This window comes from Brassica napus, chromosome C8, assembly GCF_020379485.1.
Source record: "Brassica napus cultivar Da-Ae chromosome C8, Da-Ae, whole genome shotgun sequence".
Taxonomy (NCBI): Eukaryota; Viridiplantae; Streptophyta; class Magnoliopsida; order Brassicales; family Brassicaceae; genus Brassica; species Brassica napus.
The window spans coordinates 11,725,713-11,737,733 of record NC_063451.1 but is presented as its reverse complement, the minus strand read 5'-3'; the positions used below and the strand labels follow the sequence as shown (position 1 = coordinate 11,737,733).

Genomic DNA, 12,021 nt, shown 5'->3' with positions numbered 1-12,021 from the left:
TATTACTTGTTTCCCTCATATTTTGGTTAAGTCTCAGCTTTCTGATGCCCTTAACCTCCCTTTTGGACCATGATACGCTTGTCTCAAGGTCTTACGACCTGACTGGTGCGTCTCCTCGCACCATGGTCCGTCCGGAGGATCCTATCTAGGATCGGGGACATTAACATGGGATTCATCCTCGAATCCGAGTTAAGTGTTTCCTCAAGAAGGAATTGTCTGTACCACTCTGGATACTCAGCTTTCATCCTTGCTTCCGTTTCCCAAGTGATGAGGTCATTACCATTGTAATCTCACACCACTTTGATCATGGGAACCGTCTTCTTCCTCATTGCCTTCTCTGACCGATCTACGATACGAACCGGCCTCGTTTCAAAGGTTAGGTTCTTACCCAAATCAGCAGGAATCTCAGGCAAAACAATGTCCTGATCCGTCAAGCACTTTCGGAGTTGGGATACATGGAATACATTGTGATATGCATCCATTGCTGATGGCATGTTCAACTTGTATGCCACTGCACCCACCCTCTCTATGATCCCGAACGGACCTAAGTATCTAGGATCCATTTTCTTTCATCCAAAAACTCTGGTCCTACCCTTGAAGGTGACCATCTTGAGATACACTAAGTCATCAACCTCAAGCTCAAGATGTTTCCTACGCTTGTCAGCATAGCTCTTCTGGCGATCCTGTACCTCCTTCATCTTTTCCTTCACCATTCTGATCTTCTCAGTGGTTTCCTCCACAATCTCAGGACCCAACATACTACGCTCCCCCACTTGGGTCCAACATAGAGGTGTCCTACACGGCCTACCTTACAAAGCTTCATATGGCGACATGCCAATGCTGGTATGGAAGTTGTTGTTGTATGCAAATTCCACCAAAGGTAAGTGTTTCTCCCAAGACTCTCCCCAGTCTAAAACTCATGCCCTTAGCATATCCTCCAAGGTCTGAATCGTCCTCTTGGACTGTCCATCCTTCTGAGGATGATAGGATGTACTCATGTTTACTCTGGTTCCCAAAGCTTTCTAGAAAGCCTGCCAGAAGTAAGATGTAAACCTTGGATCTCTATCCCAGACAATGCTTGCTGGAACACCATGCAACCGTACTATCTCATCCATGTATAACTGCACAATCTGATCTACACCATCTCCTTTTCGAATGGCTAAGAAATGTGCCGAGTTGGTCAAACGATCAACCACAACCCATACCGCGTCCTTCCGGTTCCTGGTCGTGGGAAACCCAGCCACGAAGTCCATTGTGATGTGATCCCACTTCCACTCCGGTATAGGTAAGTTCTGAAATAGACCACTGGGAACCTGATGCTCTGCTTTCACAAGCTGGCAAGTAGGACACTTAGCCACCCACTCAGCAACAACAGATTTCATTCTCACCCAATGGTAATACCTCTTCAGATCTCTATACATCTTGTTCAATCCCCAATGAACCGAGAACTTAGACTTATGATCCTGCCTCATAATCTCTTCCTTCAGTTCATGGTTGTTAGGAACACTAATCCTTCCATTGACTAAGATGGTACCATTACTCGCCGTTTGGTACTCAGTCTTGTCGTTGGAAGCAACCTTCTTAAGGTTCTCATCTAAACCTTGAGCTTGGCGAATCCTGGTAAGTAGATCAGCCTGATCCACTGCCTCCAACCCCAATGGCTCATTCTGTCCAACCAATGTGTTGAGGTGCAGTGACCAAACCATCTCTTCCAGTTCCTCAGCCTCCCTCTCGGTTGATACCTCTGCTCTCCTGCGGCTCAAGGCATCAGCCACTAGGTTAGCCTTTCCTGGATGATAAGCTAAGTCCAGATCATAATCTGCAACAAACTCCATCCATCTCCTCAGCCTTAAGTTTAGCTCAGGCTGAGTGAATATATACTTTAGACTTTTATGGTCTGTAAGTATTTGAACTTTGGCTCCATACAAATATGATCTCCATATCCTCAAGGCAAACACCACAGCTGCCATTTCCAGATCATGGGTCGGATAATTTCCCTCATGCTTTCTCAATTGTCGAGAAGCATAGGCTATCACCTTCCCATGCTGTGTCAGGACACATCTGAGTCCAGTGATTGATGCATCAGTATACACCACATAAGGCTGATCCGCCTCCGGCAATACCAGGACTGGTGCACTAGTCAACATGTCCTTGAGAGCTGAGAAACTCCTCTCACACTCCTCAGACCATCCGAACTTCACGTCCTTGCCTGTCAACTTAGCCATGGGCTGAGCTATGCTCGAGAACCCCTTGAAAATTTTTCGGTAGTAGCCGGCCAATCCCAAGAAGCTTCGTACTTCCGTAGCATTCTTTGGCCGAGGCCATTCCCGTATACACTTGATCTTTTCTTGATCCACCGACACTCCTTGATCACAAACCGTGTGTCCAAGGAAACCAATGCTATTCTGCCAGAAGCTACACTTGCTCAACTTAGCAAAGAGTTTCTGCTCCCTCAAGCGTCCCAGCACTGCCCAAAGATGCCTCTCATGGTCTTCCTCGGGCTTAGAGTACACGAGTATATCATCTATAAAGATAATCACAAACTCATCCAAGTACTCTTGGAAGATACCATTCATCATCTTCATAAATGCAGCTGGTGCATTGGTCAGTCCGAATGGCATGACCACAAACTCATAGTGGCCGTACCTGGTTCGGAACGCGGTCTTTCTTATATCACTTTGCGCAAATGGAATCTGATGATATCCAGAGGCCAAAGTCAATCTTTGAGAACCACTTTGCTCCACGGAGTTGATCCAACAACTCATCAATCCTTGGTAATGGGTACTTGTTCTTCACAGTCACCCTATTCAACCCCCGATAATCAATGCACAACCTGAAGCTACCATCCTTCTTTTTCACAAATAGAACTGGTGCTCCCCAAGTTGATACACTAGGGCGTATGAAACCCTTATCAAGCAACTTCTCAAGTTGCTTCTTCAGCTCGGCCATCTCGGCCGGAGCCATTCAATATGGACTTTTGGACAATGGGGCCATCCCTGGCTCCAGTTCTATTATGAATGGGTCAGTCCTATCAGGGGGAATGCCATGTAAAGCTCCAAACACAACATGGAACTCCTGGACCAGCGGTATCCCATCCGGTTCACCACCCCCTACGACCTCATCGGTGTAAATGGTAGCCAAGAAGGCCTCACAACCATTTCCAAGCATCCTTTCCATCTGGATTGCTGAAACCACCAAACAACAAGAGGTCGGCTTAATCCCTTGGAACTTGATCAGCGGTCCAAACTCATTCTCAAATTGCACCCTTCCCCGGTGACAATCAAGAGTTGCCCGATTCCTTCCAAGCCAGTCCATACCTAAGAACACCTCATGATTCTTTAGGGGGACAACAATCAGATCTACAGGCATCGGCCTGTCCAAGATCATCACTGGGATGTCCTTAACCAGACCTAGTAAGTTCATAATCTGCCCTCCGGCCGCACTCACTTTGTCACGACCATTCCAGGTTCCATACCGGAACATACCCTTTCCGGTCATATTTGGACTCACAAAACTGTGTGTAGCACCAGTATCCAAAAGTACGTGTGTTTCCACACCACCAATACTTAGGGTCCCTACACAAGACCCAACCAAAGTATCTATCCATCCTAGGTTCCATACCATGCAATTCTACAGGAATTGAAAAAGTATAAGTCTAGAATGTTACCAGTGATCGCCTTGTAAGGCTGAGCCCCTTCCACATCCTTGGAAAGCTCGTACACACGCGGTGCTGAGGTCTGTCCCCGGCTCTGGACCAGCTTGCTTGCCTCTGCACGTCCCTTACTCTGACCACCCTGCATCTTAGAGCAGTCCCTACGATAATGTCCTTTCTGGCTGCAGTAGTGACAAGTCCTGGAATCACTTGCCGGACTAGGACAGTCCTTAGCAGAATGATCCATCTTGCCACAACGAGTACAGGCTCCCATGGCCTTCCAACACTCACCACCATGGTTTCGGCCACACTTAGGGCACTCAGACCTACCACTTGAGGTTTTAGCCTCCTCGGCCGAGTCCCTCTTTCTCTTCTTGTCATTACTCTGAGCCGTGGACACCTCCCACCGTAGGGTTACGAACTCCAGGGGCTGTCTCCTTCTCCTTCTCAATCTCCTTCTCCTTGTCTTTCTGCCTAATACATCCTCTTGATATCACAGACAAACTCCACCGGAAACAACCATGAACCACCACGGATCAGATCGCCTAACCGTCGGTTTGTCTCTCTTTTCTCTCTGAAAGTTTGTCTGAGATTTCTGTCTTCTCTGTAATGATATTTTCGACAGAGATAAGGAAAAATCAAGAAGAAATCGACCATAACCGCCCCCTAACTGCCTAGACGAGCAGTTACCAAAAAGATAACCAAAAGGGGCAGTTTTCCCCATAACCGTCGCCCCGTAACCGCCCTTGGTGGTTTCTCCCTTTTCTTCCTTTTCCCCAAATCGATTCCGGAGCCCTTCCTCAACTCCTGGTCCGACCTATGATGCACTTGAAGTAACCGTCACACTCGGACCACCGGCTCGGTCCATAACCGCTCGGACCCGACCACAGTGGTTCGGACCGGAACACTCCTCCCAGCTGAGGCGAGCTGACCATCAACTGTTCCCAGCTGAGTGAGCTAGTCTTCCAGCTTCTATGAGCTGATTAAATCAAGGTGAACTGATTTCCAGCAGCACCTATCTGACTGAGCTTGATCCGGACCTCGTCCAGCTCCCGGTTCACTCGTCCAGCTCCCTATTACTTGTTTCCCTCATATTCTGGTTAAGTCTCAGCTTCCTGATGACCTTAACTTCCCTTTTGGACCATGATACGCTTGTCTCAAGGTCTTACGACATGACTGGTGCGTCTCCTCGCACCATGGTCCGTCTAGACGATCCTATCTAGGATCAGGGACATGACAAGCAGCCCGCTCTCGAGGTTCGCTGTCGATTGATGAAAAGAGATGTTTGTCGATCGACGTTTGACTTAGATGTCGGATCTGGCTGGTTCGATGAACAGCTGCGAGTTTCTTCTGGCTTTATCTCCAAAATGCTCCAAAATCATCATATTGCTCTAAAACATACTTAAACCTGTAAAGATTCTAAAATGACTCAAAAGCATAATAAATAGAATCTAAAACACTTATATGCCATGCTAAAAACTGGTAAAATAAATGGTATATCAGTTCAGAAACCATATGACAAGAGTAGATCATGTCCATCTACTGTATTTGGTTCATCTTGCAAGACAAATACATGTTTCAGTTAAGACAAAACAGTCTTTAAACCATATATGGATAAACGATTATGTTTCACTAAAGAGGAAATCAAAGAGTTGTCACAAGTGTTTAAGGATGTGGAGGAACAACTCAAAAAGTCCAGAACAACACATCCATCCTTAGAAGCATATAACCAAGAGACATTCATTTGTGTCTCATATCTTAAATTGGCAGAACCGGAATCAGCTGGACCTATTCAAGAAGATCAAGCCAAAGGACCATCACCTATCATTCAGAAAGAAGAGCAACCAGTTCAGGACGTCATGGTTACTTTGAAACAATACATGGTAGAAAATTAGACACCCAGGGAACCACAGACTGCTCGCAGGATGAATCATATGCATGTTTTTGATCCATATGGTTTCCAAAAGACATTCTTGGATACTTTTCTAATCACTTCTTTTGTTTGGAATAAGAAAATAACAGTGGAGCTGTCAAGAAATAAATTGGGTATGAAACATAATATATTTGAGCCTGGAGGAGAGTTGTGGAATCACATAAACAAGATCAAACTGATTGAGAAGAAATCAGCTGCATCAACATTTGATTTTGTTGATCTCTCATCCTTTGAAGAAAGGTGTTGCACGTCTCAGCTCAAAAAGGGCTTCAATATGAAGCCAATTGGAGAATGAAACCACGTCAGTTATGGATCCAACGAACTAGAGAACACAGGAAATGGTCATCTGATCATCAAGATATTCCCATTTTGGCAAAACATGTCATTTTGGGTTGATGTGGTGAAATAAGTGTATCTGATTGGGTTGGAAGGCCGCAGACTTACTTATGGCGACCAGAGGAGCTTTTTAAGGTAAGTAATTATGTTTTCAAGGATTATCTTATCACTAAATACAATGATATAATGCACTTGCTTTTGTCAAAAGAACCAAGTACAAATTTCAGAAAAGCCTTAAAGAACAAAAGAAGACACTACAAGAAGAGGAGGACAAGCCGTTCAGACCACCTGATTTTGAGCAGGATAAGCACCAAGACATCACTGGATTCATTGTCAGCAAAGAAGCACCTCTAGATCCAGCATACAAAACAAAACCAAGCAAAAACAGATTTGGAATAAGATTTACTCTATGATGAATTTTCATGTGCTAACTTGTTATGTGATTATGAATCATGTTTGAGGAATGCATCAAGAGAAAGTAGAACCAACCTTTCGCAAAAATTTGACAGTCCCTTCTCCATAACCAAACGGATCAGAAACAATGCATATCACCAAGTCTTCCAAGGTAAGTGTAATCTGATTTCAAACTTTAAAGTTGCTGATTTGGTCCATTTTATGGCAGGTAAAACATATTAGAGGTCAAATCTTTCTGAAGAGGCAGGGGATGATGTGATCATGGATATCACAAGACAATGGATGCATGAATCTGATCATGGATATCTTGCAGCTGAGGATGCAACAAGAATAATACATTGTTCGAGATGGAAGCACTATCATTTTTATACTTCAACCACCATCCAAGACAGTCCAAGTTCAAGATCTCAACAACTAAGCAAGTAGCTTGTGTTGCTCTTTTCCTTACCTTTTGTTTTGTCCCACTGAGTTTTTCAAAAGAAGGTTTTTAATGAGGCCACAAGTTATTTCGAATGACATGGTTGTTGATCCTTCGGTCCGAAAATAAGAGTTATCATTTCTATCTTATGTTATGTTTTATCTAAGTTTTCTAAGTCAAACATTTAGTCTTAATTTGGTCTTTGTTGCATTTTCGAGAGGATCCTTGTGTTTTTACTCCTTTTGTATTTTTGAGACCTTGTGCATGTGCAAGCACTACAAGAAAACAGCTTGTTTCTTAAGGAGATTTCGTCGGAAATCCGTCGGAATAAGCCATTTCTGCCAAATTTCTAACAAAAACAATTGTCAGTTCTATCTCGTCGGAAAAAAAAGTTTCGTTCGGTTTTCTGACGAATTTCTAACAAAATTCCGACGGACAACAAAAAATAATAAAAACTTGAAAAGTGTTATATATATATAAACTCTAAAAAGGTTTTAAAATTTGAAAAACGTTTTATAAAATAATAAAACTTTATAAATTTCACAAAACAAAAAATTAAATAAACAAACCACAAAATCACAATCAAAACCTACGTAAACCACAACCTAACAACACAATCTAACATCTAATTCATAGAATTCTTCATCCTAACATAAATCCAACATTCAAAACCTAAAATTCACAATTTTACAATCAAAAAGCAACATAAGTCAAATGAGAGAGGAGAAATGAGGAAGAAGAAGGGGTTTACGTTTTTATATTAAAAATTTCTGATGGATTGAGTTTGTCAGAAATCCGTCGGAATTTTTTTATTTCGCTCTTCACGAAAAATTAGGCGGGTTTTATTCCCGGGCAAATTTCAATTTCCGACGAATTTCCGATAAATATACCATTTTCGTCGGAAATTCGTTGGAATATACCATATTCCTCAGAAATTCGTCGGAAATATATTCGCGACGAATTTCTGACGAATTACGTAGTGGAGTTTTGAAACATAGCAAAAATAAACTGATAATAGCCATTGATAATATATTGATGATTTTCAGGGGTTATAATCTTCATAATGTTTGAAAACACTTGAAAACACACAAATTAAAGATTGTATGATGGATCACCGTAAATATTTGCTTGAGTGTATAAGTGTTAACGAGAAAGGTTATGTATATGTCGATGCATCCGAATATGTACATATCTTTAGATAATTGAGGTATTATTAACCCACATCATATGTATCACTTAATATATGTCATGGTGATCTTGTAGGTATCCGGTTTAACATTTATTTTGAAGTTTTCATATCTAAAACTCAAGTTCATCGGAAATTCGTCGGAAATTTCTGACGAATCTCCTACGAAAATTTTGCAATCCGTTCCGACGAAAACATAAACCCCAAATCTATACCCTAAATCGTTTAATCTTCCTTCGGAGTCGTCGGTATTTCTTCGATTATCCGACGAAATTCCGTTGAATGGTAAAATTTCATATTTTTCGTAAATTCGTCAGAAATTTCCTGACGAATATTTCTTCCCACAGAAATTACTATGTTTTCTTGTAGTGAAGGTTTTCTCTTTATATGTGTGTTTTGAAATCAGTCTGAATAACAACCATCCTTTTATCATCTTCTCTTTATTGAGTTTTCTCTCGGTCTGTTGGCGTGTAATATCCAACAAATCTAGGTTCAATTTTTTTTGTGTGTCACCATTCGATCCACAACCCTTGTGTGCTTGAGTCTCTGATTCGCACAGAAAAGCTTATCCCTTTCTCAACCGTTCTAGTGTGTCGATTTTGGCTAGGATCACATTAGTTCATGTATTAATTATCTCTAACAGCAAGTGTTTCAAACACTTCGAATAGAAACACTTTTGGAGATAAAACCTCTAACAATTCTCTGCTTATGAAAATAAAAGTATTTCTAAACCGGATCGTTACACTTAAACCCTTTAATACAGATGATGCTGCCATAGACATTGTAGGATTTGCAAGCACATGACAATTATTTCCACATGAGTTAAACTGGTGTATTTTGACGGCCTTTAATTTCAAAATTGGCTGCGCAGGAAATGGGGACATATCTTTTTAAATAATTCTCTTGCTGTTCCGCAGAATTATCCGACAGACTTTTAAGTTGAAATTATACACAGTTAAACTGAAAAATTCACGTTTCCATTACAAATTATTGAAGTACAAAGTATTTACTTAATTTAAAACAAGACTAGTTTGGCGAAGTATGCATTTCTGTTCATTAGACTTTCATACTCAAAAATGGTACTTCAATTTTTTAAGTTATATGAAGCAAATATCTTCTGAAGTTATGGCAGTTAAACCCAAATTATTGCTTTGATTAAACAAGCATATAATTTCATATATATTAAACCCACATTTTGTGACTTAGAAAGGGTTCCTGAAGAATGACACCTAAATCAGAAGAAGTTTTTGAGAACTTTCTTTGATAATTTAAGTTTCACAAAGTTTATAGAACGAAACCTAAATTTGATATTTTCTTAAGTTTTTCATTTTCAATTTCAGTAATAACTTTTAACTTATATTCCAATATATGAATTTATGGTTAAAAGGTTATGCAATCACCTTGCTATCTCATATCAAATTATATAAAATTCTTTTATCGAGTTCCATTTTATATAGACTCAAATCCATTTATGGTGATATTTTCATATTTTAAAATGATCTCGATAAACACATCTGATTTTTTTCAGAAAATGTTTACATTTAAAAATGTATCTCACTATGCATATTAGAGACAAAGAAGCCAGTTCACCTACTAAAATCACGTTTTAAAAACAACGCAAGTTCTGTCACCCGTCAAAACAAAACAAAACAAATATAACCAACCAACCAACAAAAATAAAATAAAATTAAAATGATAACCCTCTAAAAGTAAGCGACGACTTAGCCTTCCTATTTAATCAGACCATCACTTGCATTGGTAGAAAATATCCAAAAACAAGCAGTAGTACAAATGGATCTCTTCTTGATTATTGCCGCCATGGTAGCAGTCGCAGCCTTCTTCCTCCTCCGGAGCTCCACGAAGAAATCTCTCCAGCTGCCTCCGGGGCCAAAAGGTCTTCCTATTATTGGAAACCTCCACCAGATGGAGAAATTTAACCCCCAACACTTCCTCTTTCGTCTCTCCAAGCTCTACGGTCCAATTTTCACAATGAAAATCGGTGGACGCCGCCTTGCAGTGATCTCATCGGCTAAGTTAGCCAAGGAACTCCTCAAGACCCAGGACCTCAATTTCACCGCTCGTCCTCTCCTGAAGGGGCAACAAACGATGTCATATCAAGGTCGTGAGCTTGGTTTCGGACAGTACACAGCGTACTATCGTGAGATGAGGAAGATGTGTATGGTTAACCTATTCAGCCCAAATCGCGTCGCAAGTTTCCGACCCGTTAGAGAAGAAGAGTGCCAACGTATGATGGAAAAGATCTACAAAGCCGCTGATCAATCAGGGACCGTTGATTTAAGTGAGCTTCTCTTGTCATTCACCAACTGTGTCGTCTGTAGACAAGCTTTTGGTAAGCGGTATAACGAGTACGGAACCGAGATGAAGAGATTCATAAACATCTTGTACGAGACTCAAGCCCTTTTGGGCACTCTGTTTTTCTCCGACCTTTTCCCTTATTTCGGATTTCTTGACAATCTCACTGGTCTTAGTGCGCGTCTCAAGAGAGCTTTCAAGGAGCTCGACACTTACCTTCAAGAACTCCTCGATGAGACTCTTGACCCTAGCCGCCCTAAACCTGAGACGGAGAGTTTCATTGATCTTTTGATGCAGATCTACAAAGATCAACCTTTCTCCATCAAATTTACCCACGAAAATGTCAAGGCCATGATATTGGTTCGTAACTCAGTCCCTCAATATTGTTTCAATAATTATTTTTCTAAGTTAAACTATTATTATTTCCTTTCGTTTGTAAGGTCAGCCTTTTTTGGTTTATAGGTTTACTTTTGGTGAAAGATTTAAAAATAACTTTGTCGCAATTTCAACAGGATATTGTTGTACCGGGAACTGACACTGCGGCAGCAGTGGTCGTATGGGCCATGACTTACCTTATAAAGTACCCTGAAGCAATGAAGAAAGCTCAAGATGAAGTGAGGAATGTGGTCGGTGACAAAGGATACGTCTCCGAAGAAGACATCCCCAATCTCCCTTATCTGAAGGCCGTCATCAAGGAGTCACTCCGTCTCGAACCAGTCATCCCAATTCTTCTACATAGAGAAACCATAGCAGACGCAAAGATAGGTGGCTATGATATTCCGGCGAAGACCATCATTCAGGTGAACGCATGGGCGGTTTCTCGTGACACAGCCGCCTGGGGAGACAACCCTAATGAGTTCATTCCAGAGAGGTTCATGAACGAGCAGAAAGGAGTGGACTTCAAGGGGCAAGATTTTGAGCTCCTACCTTTCGGGTCAGGCAGAAGAATGTGCCCCGCTATGCATCTTGGAGTCGCAATGGTAGAGATACCTTTTGCTAACCTTCTCTACCGATTCGATTGGAGCCTACCGACAGGGATTAAACCTGAGGACATAAAGATGGACGTCATGACCGGACTCGCTATGCATAAGAAAGATCACCTCGTCCTTGCACCAAGGACGCACATTTGATCAGGCGTGACGGGGTGTGGCGAACAATATATTAGGAGAATTCTGCTAGTAGATATGGCGACAAGGGTTGTTTTCCAGTGTACGGCAAATTTTCGGTTTATTGTGTCATGACTATATTTTTCCCTTGATTTTATGTTTAACAAATAATGTATTCGTGTTTTCAAACTAGAAAATTAAATAATGTATCCCCCTATGTGCAAGGTTCCTTCGAATTCGGAATAATTGTGTAACACCCATCTCATCATCTTTTGGGAACATTAGAGTCAATTGCTCTCATACCCCCATCTCTTAAACCCCAATCAACAAATTTTAATCCATGTCATAATAAAAAAAAAAAACCCATGACACCAGTTCTTGCAGATGTCATCTATTCGCCAGTGTCACCTAAAAAAGAGAAGAAAAATGATTGAGTACATGAGAGTCACTTTATAAGGTATAAGACGCTAGACCCGTAATCCATAGATTCATGCATATCACTCCGAATATATATGTATAATTTAATCATAACATGTAACAAAGAAAACAATTAATGTGTCCAAAGAAGAAACAAAGGTCATTGTTACGAAATATGTAATGCACCCTGTAACGGCCATAAATTCAAACCCAAAATTTTTCTTAGGTTTAAGTAAATAAACAAAT

The 12,021-nt window shown here is 41.2% G+C and overlaps 1 protein-coding gene across 2 annotated transcripts; it reads left to right on the top strand.

Annotated features, from left to right (window-relative positions):
- Window positions 1-2,508: 2,508 nt before the first annotated feature.
- On the top strand, window positions 2,509-11,575 carry LOC106372082 (cytochrome P450 83B1-like). Of its 2 annotated transcripts, XM_048764496.1 has the most exons (3): window positions 2,509-2,515; window positions 9,702-10,612; window positions 10,765-11,575. In XM_048764496.1, the coding sequence occupies exons 2-3, from the start codon at window positions 9,731-9,733 to the stop codon at window positions 11,380-11,382; spliced, it is 1,500 nt and encodes a 499-aa protein (XP_048620453.1). In that variant the 5' UTR covers window positions 2,509-2,515; window positions 9,702-9,730; the 3' UTR covers window positions 11,383-11,575.
- Window positions 11,576-12,021: the final 446 nt, after the last annotated feature.

What these genes read in the sequence shown, in the direction of transcription:
- LOC106372082 (XM_048764496.1), top strand. Translation starts at nt 9,731, where the DNA reads ATGGATCTCTTCTTGATTATTGCCGCCATGGTAGCAGTCGCAGCCTTC. An exon ending in ATGTCAAGGCCATGATATTG is followed by an intron (nt 10,613 to 10,764) that starts GTTCGTAACTCA and finishes CAATTTCAACAG; the next exon opens with GATATTGTTGTACCGGGAAC.